Raw genomic sequence first — 19,970 nt, 5'->3', positions numbered from 1 at the left:
CAATCTACTGAAGCAAAAGAATGTTACACTTTAGGGAGGGAATGAGTGCTGCTCCTAGAAAAGGAGTTACCATGTACCCGTTTTCTCAAGTCGTCTTCCAAGGCAGCATCTGGGAGGATGTAACAAGGAATACATACTAGGAAGGGTCCACCGCCTGGAGTCTTACCAAAAGTTTGATCATGATTTGACCGGTGGTCAATGTGATAGTACCTTGCAAAGGATTTAAAGATCGACCATGTCACTGCCCAGCAGATCTGCTCCGACATAGCCCCTGCTTTTCCTGCAAAAGAGGAAGCCCAAGCTCTGGTAGAGTGGGCTGTGATGTCACTGGGAGGTGGTAGGTTTTGCGGCTGATATACTATCATAATGTCTGTTTTGATCCATCTCACTATTGTGCTTTTCAAAGCTTGCTGCCTTCTATTTGATCCTGAGTATAACAAATAGTACCTTCTTCTAGTATTTTCTACCAGAGCTGGGTGTCTCGTTACTGCTTCCCTGCTGAACATGAGTGCGTGTGAGCACAACTTCAAGAATCAGGAGCGAAATCAATAAATTCTGCTTCACCTTCTACAGGTGGAGGCAGTATACAGACCCCTGCAGGACGAGAGGGAAATACCTCATCCATCCACTGAGACACAGTGCGGCCAGGAAAGAATCTAGGAGACCCCCAGTGGGAGAAGGGTGGCAGTACGGTCTATCCACCAGATCCTGGAATATATCTTTTCAGCATGGAAAATACCATCTGGTCCATTTAGGAAACAAAAGCGTTATTTATTTATTTCAGGTACTTATATAGCGTCATCAATTTACGCAGCACTTTACACATCTATATTGTACATTCACATCAGTCCCTAACCCTCAAGGGGTGTACAATCTAAGGTCCCTAACTTACATTCATACATACACATTATAGGGCCAATTTAGACAGGATCAAAGTAACCTACCAGCATGTCTTTGGAGTGTGTGGAGTACCCGGAGGAAACCCACGCAGGCACAGGGAGAACAAACTCCAGACAGGTGGTGCCGTGGCTGGGATTCGAACCAACGACCCTAGTACTGCCAGGCAAAAGTGCTAACCATTTAGCCACTGTGCTGCCATATTAGCCTTAACTAACAGTTTGGCTATATGTGAGGTGAGCGCATAAATTTCTCAGCACAGCAAGAGTTTATTTCATCTGCACAGCAAGATTTGAATCAGAGTGAACTCAATTAATAAACTAAAATTTTTTTATATATTAAATTTTTATATTAATTTTTTATATATTTTTTGGATGCACTTTTTCAGCACTATTTAATTATGGAGATATGATTAGTGTGGCACATTCACTTGAATACAATATTGATTGAATATTCAGCACGATTGTGTATTATATGTAATTTGATTTTTATCATCATTAATACATTTTTGATATATTTATTTAGGAATAGCACAATTTTATGATTGGTATAGGAGGTATTTAAATTATATGTTTATATCACAGATATAATAAGGTTGTGGAGCACGACGCATTTAATTTATTAACAAATAAAATACAGTCAGGTCCATAAATATTGGGACATCGACACAATTCTAACATTTTTGGCTCTATACACCACCACAATGGATTTGAAATGAAACAAACAAGATGTGTTTTAACTGCAGACTGTCAGCTCTAATTTGAGGGTATTTACATCCAAATCAGGTGAACGGTGTAGGAAGTACAATAGTTTGCATGTGTGCCTCCCACTTGTTAAGGGACCAAAAGTAATGGGACAGAATAATAATCATAAATCTAACTTTCACTTTTTAATACTTGGTTGCAAATCCTTTGCAGTCAATTGCAGCCTTAAGTCTGGAACGCATAGACATCACCAGACTCTGGGTTTCATCCCTGGTGATGCGCTGCCAGGCCTCTACTGCAACTGTCTTCAGTTCCTGCTTGTTCTTGGGGCATTTTCCCTTCAGTTTTGTCTTCAGCAAGTGAAATGCATGCTCAATCAGATTCAGGTCAGGTGATTGACTTGGCCATTGCATAACATTCCACTTCTTTCCCTTAAAAAAACTCTTTGGTTGCTTTTGCAGTATGCTTTGGGTCATAGTCCATCTGCACTGTGAAGCGGCGTCCAATGAGTTCTGAAGCATTTGGCTGAATATGAGCAGATAATATTGCCCAAAACACTTCAGAATTCATCCTGCTGCTTTTGTCAGCAGTCACATCATCAATAAATACAGAACCAGTTCCATTGGCAGCCATACATGCCCACGCCATGACACTACCACCACCATGCTTCACTGATGAGGTGGTATGCTTAGGATCAGGAGCAGTTCCTTTCCTTCTCCATACTCTTCTCTTCCCATCACTCTGGTATAAGTTGATCTTGGTCTCATCTGTCCATAGGATGTTGTTCCAGAACTATGAAGGCTTTTTTAGATGTCGTTTGGCAAACTCTAATCTGGCCTTCCTGTTTTTGAGGCTCACCAATGGTTTACATCTTGTGGCGAACCGTCTGTATTCACTCTGGTGAAGTCTTCTCTTGATTGTTGACTTTGACACACATACACCTACCTCTTGGAGAGTGTTCTTGATCTGACCAACTGTTGTGAATGGTGTTTTCTTCATCAGGGAAATAATTCTTCGGTCATCCACCACAGTTGTTTTCCGTAGTCTTCCAGGTCTTTTGGTGTTGCTGAGCTCACCGGTGCGTTCCTTATTTTTAAGGATGTTCCAAACTGTTGCTTTGGCCACGCCTAATGTTTTTTTTATCTCTCTGATGGGTTTGTTTTTTCAGCCTAATGATGGCTTGCTTCACTGATAGTGACAGCTCTTTGGATCTCATCTTGAGAGTTGACAGCAACAGGTTCCAAATGCAAATAGCACACTTGAAATGAACTCTGGACCTTTCATCTGCTCATTTTAATTGGGATAATGAGGGAATAACACACACACACCTGGCCATGGAACAGCTGAGAAGCCAATTGTCCCATTACTTTTGGTCCTTTAACAAGTGGGAGGCACACATGCAAACTATTGTAATTCCTACACCGTTCACCTGATTTGGATGTAAATATCCTCAAATTAAACCTGACAGTCGGCAGTTAAAGCACATCTTGATCGTTTCATTTCAAATCCATTGTGGTGGTGTATAGAGCCAAAAATGTTAGAATTGTGTCGATGTCCCAATATTTATGGACCTGAATGTATATTTGTTTTTATCAATTTACAAAATGCAAAAGTGAGCAAACAGAATTAAATTCTAAATCAAATCAATATTTGGTGTGACTACTACCCTTTGACTTCAAACCAGCATCAATTCTTCTAGGTACACTTGCACACAGTTTTTGAAGGAACTCGGCAGGTAGGTTGTCCCAAACATCTTGGAGAATTAATCACAAACCTTCTGTAGATGTAGGCTACCTTAAATCCTTCTGTTTCTTCCTGTATTCCCAGACGGACTTGATGATATTGAGATCAGGGCTTTCTAGGGGGCCAAACTTCCACTTCCAGGACTGCTTGTTCTCCTTTACACTGAAGATAAATCATCATGTATTTCTGAGCATTGGAGGACACCATTGATTAGGCAACGTTGAAGACCGTATACGCAGTGATTACTTCCCTTCAACATTGGAAGATGTACAGTACTGCCATAGCACAGAAATGGCAGAAACCAGTGGGAGCCAGGTACACCCATCCACTGTCCAGAGAAGTCCGGACAAAAGTGGTCTTTATGGAAGAATTGCAGCCAAAAAGTCATACATGGAAAAAAGGATAAGCGACTCAACTATGCACGAAAACATAGGAACTGGGGTGCAGAAAAATGTCAGCAGGTGCTCTGGACTGATGAGGTAAAATTTGACATTTTTGGCTGTAGCAGGAGGTAGTTTCGTGAAGGGCTGGAGAGCAGTAAAATAATGTGTCCCCAGGCAACAGTGACCAATGGTGGAGGCCTGCTGGGCCAGCATTTCTGCAAATAGAGTTGGAGATTTAGTAAGAATCAATGTTGTCCTCAATCCTGAAAAATACAGACAGATACTTATCCATCATGCCATACCATCGGGGAAACGTGTGATTGGCCCCAAATTCTGCAGCAGGGCAATGACCACAAACATACAGCCAATGTCATTAAGAACTGTCTTTAGCGTAAAGAACAAAGGAGTCCTGGAAATTATCCTGGCCCTCACAAGCCCTAAACTCAACATAATCGTGTGTGTCTGTGATTACATGAAGAGACAGAAGGATTTGACACAGGCCTACATCCAGAAAAGATCTGTGGTTAGTTCTCCAAGATGTTTGGAACAATCTGCCGAGCACCATCAAGAATGGTGTGCAAGTGTACCTAGAAGAATTGATGCAGTTTTGAATGCAAATCGGTCACACCAAATATGGATTGGATTACTTTTCTGTTCATTTACTTTACATTTTGTTAATTGATAAAAAATAATCTATTAATACTTCTGTTTTTTTTCCATCTCCACAAGGTACAGGGCCATTGGTCACAGAGATCACACAGTAGTAAGCAAGGCATCCTGAAAGACAGCCTTGCTTACTATTGTAACTGTGATTGCCATGGTAGATGTGATTGCTGGTGGACACAGTTGGTTACAGATCACGCTGCTGCACGCCCCAGGGGGAGCACACAAGGTGCAGTTCTAAGAGGAAATATGGATACGTCCTCCTAGAACTAGAGAGCAAGTGGAAAGTTGTTAAAAAGCTGAAAATCCTTGTACAAAAATCAACACTTCATGTAAGAGCCAGAGTAAAGCTGGTCTCACCAGGTGTATACTGGAGCTCCTAAATGATTAATTGGCAGCATGGAACATCACACTGTCTATCGCACACAACATGTAAAGAAGGAGCAAGTATATAGCTATTTGCACAACACATTCATTCACTTTTACTCACTTTTCTTTTACTTACTCTGGAATATGAGGAGGCCCTCTTCGAGAATCCACAAAACTGTAATGCATAAATCCTTTTTTCTGGCAATATTCATTAAACCTTCCTATGTAGTTTGGGAATTGCTAATATATAAAAAAAGAAGGCAGCTATGATATCATTTTGGGCTGTTCAAAAATAACAAAAGATAAATTTAAAAAAATCAGATTTAAAATAAACACATACCTCAAGTGTACTTGTGACACCATTGACTGTACTGTATTCAGTGCTGCAATTGAGGAACATTACATCGATCATACTTAGAAAAGGAATTCCGGGTTTATTAAGGTTATTGTTAAATACTCTTAAAATACACTTTCTGTAGCCATGATTAACCACTTCATTGATCACACCTGTACACCCCCACCCCTATGGACTAGAGCCATTTTTACATTTCTGCTATAGACCTATTTGACAATCACGTTGTCACTTCCTAAAGAAGAATTCTAGTTATTACATTTTTTACACAGTTGTATTGGTTGCATCTTCATTGAGAAAATGCAAAGCATTCCCTGAATACCACACATGCCAGGCAGCCGACCCCATGTGTTCACAATGCAGCCACTCTGCATGTTACCTGGAAGCTAGTGGAGCTCACTGGAGTAGTGATGTCCATTACAGTGATTTACACCTTATAGATTAGAACAGGGGTCTCCAAATTGCGGCTTGAGGGCCAGATGTGGCCCCTTGCTAGCCTTTATCTGGCCCTCTGAGCACTATTCCTCCCAATGATATGAAGTACTATTCCTCCCACTGACACAATGGGACACTATTTCTTACATTGATACCAATGATGGGGCATTATTTCTCCCATTAATACCAATGATGGGTGTTAATGGGAGGAATAGTACCCGATGTTTATTTTCACTGATGCTGGGCCTGTGTCATTCTCTACCCCACTGGTCACAATCCGGCCCTCCTAAAGTTTAAAGGATAGTAAACCGGCCCTTTGTTTGAAGGGTTTGGAGACCCTGGACTAGAAGGATCTCACAAGTATGGCATATGCATAGTTATATTGGTTAAAGCTGGAATTCTTCTTTAACAAAAGTAATACATATATTGTTTTTTTCCCAAGGACTTTCTTTTTTAGGTACTGTGTTGCAAAAATATATATTTTTTTGCAATCCTCAAGACAAAAAGGAGAAAAAAAAATAGAAACTAACAAATGCTGTTTTGACCACAGTTAGTTTACAAAAGTACACATTTTAGTCTGTAATTTGACCTGTTTAAAATTACACCACTAAATTTATGATTCTGGACCAAGTTGACAGGGAAAAACAAAAGTAAGAGCCAGGGAAGGTGAGGTATAAGCACATCAAAATTTAGCTTTAATATAGCCACAATTTGCTGGCTATGGATCAGCCCAATGCAGTTCAGCTCTGATCCTGGTTGTGTGGTTTAGCATATGAAGGTTATCCTATGTTATAACATAGGTTGCTGACTTTACACAAAAGACACCCTTGAGCAGACCTGCAGGCCTCTTCCCCTCCCCAATCCATTGTACATGTGTACCACACTACATTTCTCCATAGCAAATACATGAGATACCTTGTGCCTGAAGAAGGAGTCATCGGGTGAACAACGGGTTTAGAGAGCTGAGCCTGAAAAAAGAACGGAGGAAATGAGCACAGGGTTTGTCTGTGGTACTTTTCTGGCCATAAGGTTTAAAAAAGAAAAAAAAAAAAAAAAGAAATGTACCAAGAAGAAAAAAAAAAGAAAAAAAAGTGCAACTAATAAAGCTTTCAGTTTATCAGAGCACGTATACCCCCTAGTATCGATTATCAGCAAGAATAATAATGAAATTTACTTCAGACAAGCTGCCAGTCAGGAGGTCCCTGGCATTTAGCTGCAGCTGTAGGGCACAGGAACATCATCCAGCCCCGCTGCTGGCAGCCTGTATAACCCTAAAAGAGTCAGAGAGCTGTTGTGGCTGGACGGTGCACCTAGTGTTATGAACATTTAGGGCACTGTGCACCTATGGACAAATGCCCAGAACACAGTCTGCATTCCAGGCATTCATCCACAATGCACACCACTGTAAACAAATAATGCTGCAAGGCTAGATGGTGTACCTGTGCCCAACAGCCACAGCTAAATACTGGAGCCTTATGCAAAGGGGCTACTTGCCCAGTGTGCAAAAGGCTCAAGTCTAAGCGGTTTCTTTTTCCTAAACCTAATCAGGAACTGCTGTTCTGTTTACTGCTGTTTTGCAGGAGGCTCTAACATGAGAAAGCAAAAGCTCTGCTCTACAAATTTGGCCACCTCCATACAAAGACACAGTGCAGAACAAGCATTGTAAGTCAGTAATGAGGAAAAATCAGCTGCAGAGAGACCATAGGCAGTACTGGTTGACTAGTCCTTTGCCTTCTACCTGCATTTTTTTGGGCAGTTTCCAGAGTTCAGATTTTGTTCAAATGTAACCTGTTACGACAGTTACCGTATTTTTCACTCCATAAGATGCACCTGACCATAAGACGCACCTAGGTTTTAGGGGCAGAAAACAGGAAAAAAAATATTCAAAACCAAATGGATGACCAGAGACCGCGGACACAGTACAGGAGATGACCAGAGACCGCGGACACAGTACAGGGGATGACCAGAGACCGCGGACACAGTACAGGGGATGACCAGAGACCGCGGACACAGTACAGGGGATGACCAGAGACCGCGGACACAGTACAGGGGATGACCAGAGACCGCGGACACAGTACAGGGGATGACCAGAGACCGCGGACACAGTACAGGGGATGACCAGAGACCGCGGACACAGTACAGGGGATGACCAGAGACCGCGGACACAGTACAGGGGATGACCAGAGACCGCGGACACAGTACAGGGGATGACCAGAGACCGCGGACACAGTACAGGAGATGATCAGAGACCGTGGACACAGTACAGGGGATGACCAGAGACCGCGGACACAGTACAGGAGATGACCAGAGACTGCGGACAGTACAGGAGATGACTGCTGACCTTTGGGGAGGGGGGGAGCGGGTACCTGAATTTGACAGGTACTCACTCTTACTTCCGCGGAGTTGTTCTTTGGTTAGTGTCCGCTCTGCAGTGGGACCTTACCTGTTCCTCTATCCAGCGCCGCGCTGTCTTCCCGGCTTCTGTAGTGTGGGCGCTCGGCTTGACAGCCGGGTGCCCAGTGCGCATGAGCGAGAAGCGCTGCGCTTTGTGATTGGTCCGGCGGCTTCTGAGACCTGTCATGTGTCCCAGGTTCCGCCTTACCATTCACAAAGTGCACCGCTTCTCGCGCATGCGCACTGGGCACCCGGCTGTCAAGCCGAGCGCCCACACTACAGAAGCCGGGAAGACAGCGCGGCGCTGGATAGAGGAACAGGTAAGGTCCCACTGCAGAGCTGAGCGACCGGCCCTGTATTCTGACACGGCAGCAGTGGAAATACCGGACCGGCCGCTCCATATTCGTTCCATAAGATGCACTAACATTTTCCCCCCTTTTTGGGGGGGAAAAAGTGCGTCTTATGGAGCAAAAAATACGGTATATTCAATGTCATATAGCTCAACTCTTTCTATAAATTCCATCTGCCTGGATGTCACGCCGATGGTCTCGCTTTATTACTTTCTGAGTCACCCACTTATAAGAGGAGGTATGAGATTGCAATCTGTATACGGTTATGTAGGTGTACATATATCCCATATGTTCTTCAGGATTTTGTAGGGGGTCTTAATTAAAGTGATACTGAACTCTGCATTAAAAGAACAAATAAATAAATAGATCCAATACGAAACTGACTTCCTGTTAGAGTGAGGTTTCTCAACCTTTTTACCTTGAAGGATCCTTTGGCAAATTGATATCTATCCTTTACTCACAATTAAATAACTGCACCCATCACACAAGACCTACTTACATCTCCAAGTGGGAAAAGACTGGCTAAAAATCTGGTCTACAAAGTCCCATCCTGCCTGACACATTTGCACCTGTCTCTTACCGACGGGCATCATCTTATATACATGGGGGACTTATCCAATGCTCGCAAGGTTTTGGACCAGGATTATCAAACTCCTACAAACCCTATTTAACTGTCCTTTCCCTACAGACCCCTGGTATGTTGTACTGCACCGTAAACGTCAAAACCTTAAAAAAACCCAACTCAAATTACTAACATGTCAGGGGTCCCCATCCCCAGGCCATGGACTGTTGATATCCAGGAGGCAATCGACAACCACGGTCCAGACAGGACTGTCACAGACTGCAGTCGCCACTCACCTCCTGCTGTGCGGCCATGCCACACAGCCTGTGTGTCCTCTCGCAGGTCTCCTGCCCCACCGGTGTCATCATCCAATCAGCAGGGCAAGGGGCAGGAAGAGCTGCATATCTGGGCAGGAGTTTTTTTTCATATTAACACGTGGGTAATCACCTGTTTGTCAACATAAGTTGGGCAGCTCTCACCCCCTGCCTTGCCGATAGGATGACATCAGAGGGGCAGGAGACCCACGAGAGGGGACACAGGCTGATAACTGCCTCTGCCCTGCTGAAGTTAGGACTATGCAGGGAAGGCAGAGATTAAAAGAGGGCAGTGATTGCTAGCGGCACTGTAATGTAAAGAGGTACAGGGATATAAAAAGGACTGCACTGTAAAGAGGCACTGTAATCATTACAGTGCTCCTTTACAGTGCAATCCCCTTTATATCACCGTGCCTCTTTACAGTGCAGTCCCTTTTACATCACAGTGCTCCTTTACAGTGCAGTCCCCTTTACATTACTGCACTGTAAAGGGGCACGGGGAAGTAGAGGACTACACTGTAAGGGGCATGGTGATGTAAAGGAGAGCTGTGATGTGAAAGGAAACTGAGGACACTGTGGGAAAGCTTTAAAGGGGTAATTGTGATGTAAAGGGGTAATTGTGATGTAAAGGGGGACTGTAGACACTGATATAAAAAGGGGAAAAACTGTGCCATAAAGGGGGTCGTGATGTGAAAGGGAGCAGAGAATTGATGCTCTGTGAATATCCCCTGCCCAATCCCCCCAGATCCCTGGAAGAATTGGCTGTCACGAAACTGGTTCCTGGTGCCAAAAGGTTGGGGACCGCTGACTTGTGTCTTGGTAGCGACAAAGAAGACTGGAAAAAGCCCTTCTCTACTCCAATCTTTCTTCCTTACTATGGAGATGCTTTCATCTTTTCTCTTATTTCTGCTTCAATGAGCAACACACTATCCACCTGGATTTAATGTTCTCTTGACCAATGTTTTGTTTTACAACTTCCCAGCTAGCCAAATGTTCTTATATCACAGGCTTCCTGTTCTATTCATTTAGACATTTGCAACCATGTTTTTAAATAGCCTTGAATACTTGGCAGCTATACAAGATAGGTAGCACACTGTCTCTAGTTATCTGTTTTTTCTTGTTATGACTTATTTGTACTATTTGAATAAAAATGACTGAAAGTGAAATAATGTTCAGATCTACAGCTCACAGAATATTGGCGTGATCAGGAAGCTGTTAATATAACAATTGTTTTTAGAAATTTAGAAAAAACAGATATATCTGGATCAAAAGGTACAGACAGCGTAGGTGGAGAAAGAGCTTGGTGCTTTTGAGCTCTGGGCAGTGATGGCTGTATTAAAACCATTAGTTGTCTGATAAATTAAGACATATATGCAGAAAAGTGTGCCTTAGTTAGATAGGTCACATGCTGTGTGCCTAAGAGGCCCAGAACTGGATCTAAAGACTGATTAAGAAAATCGGGTCCTGCACCAATGCAAGGGAAATATCATCACTCTGAGTGGTTTGCATCTTCTGTGGGCTTTTGGAAGAGCAAGGGTTTGCCCAAACTTTTGCTGCTGTTCCACCATTGTTATCAGTGAGGATATTCCTGGTGGGGTAATCATGAAGTAGAGTGCAGAAAATTGGTGTGTTTGAGAATAAATGTTAACGAATATGCCGGCCATTAGAATTCCTACAGGACTTCATATCTGTTTAAAGGGGCAATACCACCTTTTGGTCCTTACTTTTTCCACAGTATACCATGACACCTGTTGACATTTTTGTTGAATAAATAACTGAAAAGGCCAAAATTTAAAAATTTTAAATTTTTATTCAGACATATATCGCCTTTATTTCAAGGCGCTGTTTGAATGAAGATCTAAAGTTTGCCTATATAGATATGTTGAAAAAAATAAATATTTGCAAGGGGTGTACTCACTTTTTCACACGCCTGTACTAACTATTTTTGGGAGGCTGCAGAGATGAATTGCTACTTTGATATGTGACAGAAAATGTTCAGAAATTACCATATCAGGCGTCACCTCGTCTTGTGTATGTTCTCGATTTTGTAAGGACATCAAAGCCATTTTGGCTGCAATGTTAGAAGCTGTTCTTTTCTTTGTATCCTCTCCTTCTCCTAGCTTTTCATTGTTGACAAAAACATAATAAGTGAATCTAAAAATAAAACACATTAAAAGAAATCAGCATAAATCCAACCAATGCATGATGAAACAAATCATATTACCATAGAAAAGAGAGGCAAGTAGCAGAAGCTTAAAGAAAAAGTCCAGGAAGTGACGAAACGCGTCAGCACACGTGACGTCTGACGCACTGACGCGGAACCGGACGTGCGATAGTGGCCATTTTGGAACTGGGAACATGTGCTGGTTCCCCTAATAAAGCATACATTGGAAGCTTCTCTGTTACTGGGAGCTGTATTCTTCTGTTTTCAATGTAAGTTACTTAATAAATGCAATTTTAAGAAATCCACCATCATCTCTAATCCCCGATTTATTCCATGAGGAGAAACAACAGGAGTAATTGGGATCCTGGAGAGTGTTTTCATCCAATATCTGAGGAATGCCCTTTTGGTATTAACATATGGTACAAGAAAATCTGGAAACACCACGTGGGATAAATGAAAGAAATACACTTATTTGGAGAAAAAGACTATTATATAGAGACTTTATTATATTTAATATATGGTGATCTAGGACATTTATGGTTTTGGACACTTAGGATTGGTTTGGATGCAGGGTAATTGTTTATGAGAAAAGCTCCTTTGTATTTACATTTAGTTTCAAGGGTGAAAGTTGTTGACTTTTCTTTAGGGTGTGGTAGTTATTGGTATAGGTGGGATTGTGCTATAAGATTGGTTTAAGTAGCAGAAGCTTAGTTGTTGCATATTTTCTGCACTTACAGTATCTCACAGAAGTGAGTACACCCCTCACATTTTTGTAAATATTTGATTCTATCTTTTCATGTGACAACACTGAAGACATGACACTTTGCTACAATGTGACATAGTGAGTGTACAGCTTGTATAACAGCGTCAATTTGCTGTCCCTTAAAAATAACTCAAACACACAGCCAGTAATGTTTAAACCGCTGGCAACAAAAGTGAGTACACCCCTAAGTGAAAATGTCCAAATTGGGCCCAAAGTGTCAATATTTTGTGTGGCCACCATTAATTTCCAGCACTGCCTTAACCCTCTTGGGCATGGAGATTACCAGAGCTTCACATGTTGCCAACTGGAGTCCTGGTGGATGTTAGAGACCTTGTGCTCCTCCACCTTCCGTTGGAGGATGCCCCACAGATGCTCAATAGGGTTTAGGTCTAGAGACATGCTTGGCCAGTCTTTGCTGCTTCTCTGATTAATGTTCTCCTTGCCCGGACTGTCAGTTTAGGTGGACGGCCATGTCTTGGTAGGTTTGCAGTTGTGCAATACTTTTTCCATTTACAGATGATGGATTGAACAGTGCTCAGTGAGATGTTCAAAGCTTGGGATATTTTTTTTTTTAATAACGAAACCCTGCTTTAAACTTATCCACAACTTTATCCCTGACCTGTCTGCTGGCATGGTCCTTGGCCTTCATAATGCTGTTTATTCACTAATGCTCTCTAACAAACCTTTGAGGGCTTCACAGAAAAACTGTATTTATACTGCGATTAAAATTACACACTTGTGGACTCTATTTACTAATTAGGTAAATTCTGAAGGCAATTGGTTTCATTAGATATTAGTTAGGGGTATCAGAGTAAAGGAGACTGAATACAAATGCACACCACACTTTGTAGATATTTATTTGTAAAGCATTTTGAAAACCATTGATCATTTTCCTTCCACTCCACAATAATGTGCCACTTTGTGTTAGTCTATCACATAAAATACATTTATGTTTTTAGTTGTAACATGACAAAATGTGGAAAATTTCAAGGGGTATGAATACTTTTTCAAGGCACTGTAAAGATAAATACCAATAAAAATATGAGATATACTGAAAAGCAACATTGAAAAGCTACATTTGATTCAATAAAAATATGTTTTACCTTGGATCATGAGATGGACCAGTTGAAAATGCCTCTTCAAATCTATAAGATAGTTCCAATTTGTTACAATAGGCTATAAGCTGTCCTTTAAAATTCTGTTCTCCCATTGTTAGGTCCTGAAAATTATATACACAATTACATTTACCACACATTATCATAGGAAAAAAACCCAAAACAAAAACAAATGACTAACAGAATGGGGGGGGGGGAATTCTTGCCTAGGGAATACTTGGTTTAGTGCCTCGTTATTGCTGAATGGATGGACATGTACCAAATATTACTTTACAGGTAATATTTTCCTTGGAATCAAACATCTATATCAGCATAAAGTAGTAGTCTGTTGTTATTATTCTTATTAGCCTTTTAGTTGTGTGCCTCCCTAAATGGAGATAGAATCCAGTTTTGGTGCCCCTTAACAAAAAGAAGGTACACAGCCAGGTCTCTGGCCTCACTTATCTTAAAGTGATTCTAAAAAGCGTTAAAGTTTTTTTTTTTTTGCAAGCATGCAGCCAATCCAGTGATGTGTAGGAGAGCAGTATCTCTCCCAGCTCTCTGCTTCCTCATTGGCCCAATCACAGCAGTGATGAGGGAGCGGGGGCAGGGTCGAGCCCCGTTCTGTGTGTCGTATGGACATAAGGGGCTTGGGAGCAAGCATGCATGAGTGTGCAAGCTGCTTGCTATGGGGGCACTCGACAGGGAGCAAGGAGCCCAGAGCGCCAGAAGGGGACCTGAGAAGAAGAGGATCAGGGCTGTTCTGTGCAAAGCCACTGCACAAAACATGGCAAGTATACAATGTTTCTTTGGGTTTTTTTAATGTAAGACTTTAGTATCACTCTGAGTGCAGTTAAGAAGTACAGCTTGATCAAGGACCAACCCTCAGCCTGATGAATAAAAAAAATTAAGAAGCAGCAACGATCAGATAAAGTTATTCTCTGGCATTCATTAACCACTTGCCTACCAAGGCACTTATACCCCCTTCCTTACCAGGCCAATTTTCAGCTTTCAGCGCTGTCTCACTTTGATTGACAATTGTGCGGTCATGCAAGATTGTACCCATATGAAATTTTTATCATTTTTTTTTCTCACAAATAGAGCTTTCTTTTGGTGGTATTCACCGCTGGGTGCTTTACTTTTTGCGCTATAAACAATATCATAAAATTTTTCAAACAGGTCATTTTTCTCCTTCACTGATGTGCGTTGATGAGTCAGCACTGATGGGCACTGATAGGTGGTACTGATGATGGGTACTGATAGACAGCACTGATAGGTGGCACTGACTGGCATCACTGCTGGGCTGCACTGGTGGGCACTGCTGGGCACAGGTGGGTGGCACAGGTGGGTGCACTGCTGGGCACAGGTGGGCAGAGCTAGTGGGCGCACTGCTCGGCACAGGTGGGCGGAACTTGTGGGTGGCACTGCTGGGCACTGATGATCAGTGCCCTGATGATCGGTGCCAATCCCTGCTCTAACAACTGCCGGTCCTCGGTACTTTTCTCATGATCTGACAGCATGAGGAAAGAGCAGCCGAGAAACGGCAATTGCATTTCCCGGTGATCAGCGTGTCATTGGACACGGCTGATCATGTGGTAAAAGGCCGCTGTGATTGGCCTTTCACCACATCACGTGATCAGCTGCGTCCGTAGGACACAGCGATCACGGAGATCGTCGGGGGCGCGCAGGAGAGCGCGTTCTGGGAGGACGTCATATGACGCCCACCCAGAACTGGCCGGCCGCAATGTAGCCATCATTCGGCTATCTGCGGTCGGCAAGTAGTTAAGAGTATAGCAGGATCTGAAGCCTAGGAGCTCACTCAGTAGAAATCTCTCTTTTCCAATCAACAAATGGTGCAACTTGCAAGAGACTCCTGTAACTATGAGTAAGTTGTATAAAATATGTTGCAGAATTGCCTCAGAAAGAAGTCTGTATGCAACAAAATAATTTACAGGGGATGGACAAAAATATGGAAAAAACTACATGATTTGCAGGTGTGAAAGTGACATGTTTCACATTGAAAATGGAAGTGATGTAACATTCTTTTGCATCCCCTGTGTGATGCGACACCTAGCTAACAGGTGGGAAACCTTACCTTCGTCATTTGCTGCATGCACTTCTAGTAATACGGACACACAGGAGAGCTTACCGATTTTCAAAGAGGGCAACTAGTTGGTGCCCACTTAACTGGTGCCTCTATGACTACAGTTGCCAATTTTTTTGGTGGTGCAACACCCATAAATCGGAAAACTAATATGGTCTGATGAATCAAGCTTCACACTGTTCCCAATCATCAGACGCATTTACGTGTGGAGAACACTATCCAAGGCTTACAACTTTCTTTCTTGTGCTAAAGCATGCTGGCAGCACAATAATGGTTTGGGTAGCCAAATCTTGGTATTCTGCAGGCCCCATCATCACGTTAAAAAAAGGTAGAGTCACTTCCAGCAACTATGCACACATTTTAGCCGACCACGTGCACCCCATTGTGCAGACTTTGTTTCCTGAAGAGAGCACCATTTACCAAGATGATAATGCTCTGATTCACACAGCTGGTGTTGTCAAATCGTGGTTTGACAGGCATGCAAGCAAAGTCTTGCACCTCCCCTGGGTGCCGCAGTCGCCGGACATCAATATCATAGAGCTTTATCTGAAAGTAGAAAGCCAACAGTATTTGGAAAAGAATAGCAAGAAGCCAAGAACAGATGTTTGACCCTTAATGGTACTAAGGGCCAAACATTGGTCTAGAAACTGCAGAAAAGAAAGGTTAAATACTTCATAGAAACCTACGCCAAACAAAGTATGCCTTCCGATGATGGACCTAGCAGGAAGTAAACTTCAAAACACTCTCAAGAGCTTCCCATGTCTCTTGGAACCTGGGTATCAAACCGCCATGTCATTAAAGTCAGCAGCCAAGAATAAGGGTGGTAAACTGGTCTTTGAGACAGCAGATCCAAACAGTCTGGAGGAATCCACAGTGCATCTATGGGCAGTAATACCAAGTCAATATACCATGTTCTCCTGGGCCAATCCAAGGCTATGAGAACCACCTTAACTGCCCTTCATCTTGATCCTCTGAAGCAATTGAAGACAACAATTTGGTAGAAAAAAAAAGGAAAAGCTCAGGGAGTACTAATTCCATGGAGTCAATAGCAAATCCAATGCTTTCACCAGCGGACTCTTGGATCTGGATACAAACTGGTTCAATTTGATTAATCTGGAGGCCCCTACCTGTGACACAGGTCCTGGCATGCCCCTGGGTGACGAGACCACTCTTCTAGATTCAGACACTGCCAGCGGAGAAAATCTGTGTGCCAATTGTCAATACCAGAGATGTACACAGAGCTGGAATATACGGTTCTGTCCAAGATAGGATTCACTGTAGCTAATATGACACATTGAGACATCTTGCTCCCTCCTGACAGGCTGACTTAATATGTAGATGACTTGAGACTAGGTCAGTCCAACACTAGAGAAACAGCCAATTCCCTAAAACACCAGGATAATAACACCAGGACAGGGGCAGACTCAACTTCGGTGTTAAACTATTCAGTCTGTCCAGAGGCAAGACGAACTTGCCCCACAATAGCATAACGTCACATTGTAGATTTTATGAATGCAACTGGGAAAATGAAAGTGCCTCAAAAGGGGCCACCATTAGATCCAAGACTCTCACGCAGAAGTGGAGGGTTAGACAGCTCTAACCAACTAATCAGGACTAGAGCACAGGAACCTGATACCAGAGAGTCTGACGATTCTCTTGAGGAAGGACTACCCTTACCTGGTAAGTAGCCAGGACCAGCCCAAATATTCTGATGACTTTTTAAATTTCAGGATCCATCCAAACCTCTGCAAAATCTGGACAGTCAGAGTCACGTTGTCCTCCAGAGACCTTGCTGAGAGTTCTCTCAAAAAGCAGGTCAGCTCAGAATATGCCAAGAGCTAAAACGGACCAAAGACAAATCGAACCAGCCGAATTTTGACCAGTATGCAGCCACCCTTGCTTAACAAAATTCGATCATTTAATTGACTTCTGTTGATGGGACATGCTAAAAAAACTGATTGACAGCAGAATTTGCCATTTTTCATAATGACTGCAGCCGCTGATCAAAGTACAACATTTCGAAGAAGCCTACCCATCTCTGGCCAACACTGAAGCCAGCATCTTCCTGAAAACCCGAGGTGCAGAGCACAGTCTGGCTTGAAGGGCCAAGTACTATTAATGCAGGGGTCCTACCACAAAGTGCAGAAAGCTTTAATGTGCTGTGCTGGAATGGGTTCAAAAAGTAAGCATTCTTTATGTTGCCAACATCCCTAAGTGTCCTTAAAGGCCAAGTTCACCTATGACAAATTATAAATGCACATCTTTTTGCAGGTAAAAACAGTGTGCATTTATAATTTTTTTTGCAGCCTGTAAGACATTGCATCTACGATCAGCAGATTGTGGGTGCAATGCTTGGATCCTGCAGATGGTCAGAAAGCGGTGTGCCCGTACCTCGTAAGGGCAGGCAGTTACTGAATGGCAGGAAAAATCAATGGACTATGAGAGCGCTCAAAAAGTGCCTTTGCAGTTCATTGAGGCCTACAAGTCATCAGCCACAAAGGCTCCCTTTCTCAGTGCAGCACGGTGAGAGGCAATCCAGAGGCACTGTGCAGCCGGCAATTGAACTTTAGGAGATGATTTTATGACATCTCAATAAAGTTCTTTTAAAAAATAAAAAAAATAAATAATCCCGACTGCTCTGCACACCACCATGGGTCACAATGCAGTGGCTGATGCCCGCACGTGCATTACCAAAAAACAATGCATACACTATTTTTTGACAGCACATTGCAACACACATTTGTGCACTGTTGCACATTGTGCTGTGCCGTCTGAGAAAACCCCTGTCACCACCTTGGCATTCTCACCATACAAGGCAGTAAATGAAAATGGAGTGGTACATACAGACAGGATCATATATGAAGCTTACTTATTCCTGCAGTCACAAAATCTACATGAATCCTCTATGACAGGCATCACTAAATGGCGGACCGTGGTCTGAATACAGACTAAGTGACAGTCCTGTCTGGACCACGGCCACACCACTTAGCAGCCTTAGTGGACTCCTCTCCTTCCACTGCTGCAGCTGTTAGAAATCGGGAGGAATGCCAGGGTGGACTCCTGTTCTTTATGTACTCGCCTGCCGCCATCAACGCTGCTGTTGAAGTCACAGCAGGGAAGAGGGTAGGAGGAATGGAAGGAGGGACTCCTCTTCTGAATGTACCATCTTACCACCGCCGCTGAACTCCATGCAGGGAGGAGGGTGGGAGACACTGAAGGTCTACAGGGGAAGCTGAGAAGGGGAGCCAAATCTTTCATATGGACAAGCGGCTCACTCGCTTTTTAACAAGAAGAGCTGGGCAGCTCCCACCCTCAGTGGAGAGCTTTTGTGCCTCCCGCACTCATCCATGCTCTGAGTACAGCAGAGACAAGCCAGTACATTCAGAAGAGGAGTCCTTCCTTCCATTCCTCCCGTCCTCTTCCCTGCTATGACTTCAACAGCACTGGCAATGGTGGCAGGTAAGTACATACTGAACAGGGGTCCACCCTGCCATTCCTCCCACCCTCCACAATGCTGAGTTAAGGTAGGAGAAACATTATTGGGGGGGAGGGGGGTTGTGATGTCAGAGAGGGGATCTGTGATATGGAGGCTGTGAAATGAGAAGGGGGAGCTGTCATATTGGGGGCTGTGAGAGATGGAAGCTGTAATGGGGGGGTATGTGAAGTGAAAGGAGGAATCTGTGATATGGGGGGCTGTGGAGTGAGAGGGGGAGCCGTGATATGGGGGTTGTGAAGTGAAGGGGGATTCTGTGGAATGGGTGGCTGTGATGTTAGAGGGGGAGCTGTGATATGGGGGGCTGTTATGTGAGGAGAGCTGTGATGTGAGGAGGGGGAAGCTGTGATGTGGGAGGTTGTGACTGCAGGGGGCTCTGATGTCAAGAAGGGACTGTGATGTGACTGGGGGGCTATAATGTTGGGGGGCTCTGATGTGACAGGGAGTTGTGATGTTGGGGGGCTGTGATGGGAAAGGCGGAGGGGCTGAGGACATTACTGTAAAGGGAGCTGTGATGTGAAAGACCCGAGTAACAGAAGAAAAATGAGATTTGGACCTCTGCAGAAAGAAAATGTTACCAACCGGACCTCCGTGTATTTGAACTCAGTACCCTTGCTCTATTAACTGAGAGCTGCGAGCCAGAGAAGTTGGGGAGAAATGCCACGGACATTCAATGACTGGGAGCGCTGAGTTGGAGGGCTTTCCAAGACGTTTCCAGAACCATCTACGACAGCAGGCAAACACAAGGCACACCATAGAACGGAAGACAATTACAGGGCCTTAAACACACAAACCCAATTTACAAAGTGACCCGGGGAGGTAAAAACCATGACTGCACAAATACCCTTACTCTGCACTGCGACCCCTCCTGTAATGAAGTACCGACGTCTTCCAAGTACAGCTCCCCCCAATCTCTCACTGGTACACTCCAAGAGACAGCAGTAGGACTCCCTCACTCAGCCACACCCCCGTCCATCCACGCCTGTTAATCCTGAGACTCCGCCGGAGCCGATTGGGAAGGGATGATAATGGGCGGGAAGGTGAGGCGTTGGCGGCTGACGTATGTGCAGTTCTCTTTCAGTTTCGTTTTTTCTGATCATGTGTGGAAACTGAAACTTTCCAAAAATAGATTCCTGACGGCTGGTAGAGCGGCGAGGAAGTCTTATTACATGTGGAAATATATGGT

The 19,970-nt window shown here is 43.6% G+C and overlaps 1 protein-coding gene across 1 annotated transcript in view; it reads right to left on the bottom strand.

Annotated features, from left to right (window-relative positions):
• The window catches only part of LOC149448846 (interferon-induced, double-stranded RNA-activated protein kinase-like), a 175,280-nt gene extending 155,511 nt beyond the window's left edge, over positions 1 to 19,769 (bottom strand). The window contains exons 1-6 of the mRNA XM_089694190.1: positions 19,635 to 19,769; positions 13,197 to 13,312; positions 11,173 to 11,320; positions 6,462 to 6,514; positions 5,100 to 5,142; positions 4,896 to 4,999 (exon numbers count right to left, since the gene is read on the bottom strand). Coding sequence (XP_089550316.1) covers positions 4,896 to 4,999; positions 5,100 to 5,142; positions 6,462 to 6,514; positions 11,173 to 11,320; positions 13,197 to 13,303 — 455 coding nt within the window. The 5' untranslated portion in view covers positions 13,304 to 13,312; positions 19,635 to 19,769. The remainder of the gene's footprint in view (positions 1 to 4,895; positions 5,000 to 5,099; positions 5,143 to 6,461; positions 6,515 to 11,172; positions 11,321 to 13,196; positions 13,313 to 19,634) is intronic.
• Positions 19,770 to 19,970: the final 201 nt, after the last annotated feature.

The sequence above is a fragment of the Staurois parvus genome, unplaced genomic scaffold (assembly GCF_062004578.1).
Source record: "Staurois parvus isolate SC_StPar_1 unplaced genomic scaffold, SC_StPar_1.0 ptg000655l, whole genome shotgun sequence".
Lineage (NCBI taxonomy): Eukaryota > Metazoa > Chordata > Amphibia > Anura > Ranidae > Staurois > Staurois parvus.
Note: the sequence above shows the minus strand (reverse complement) of the source record. Positions and strands in the feature narration are given on the sequence as shown.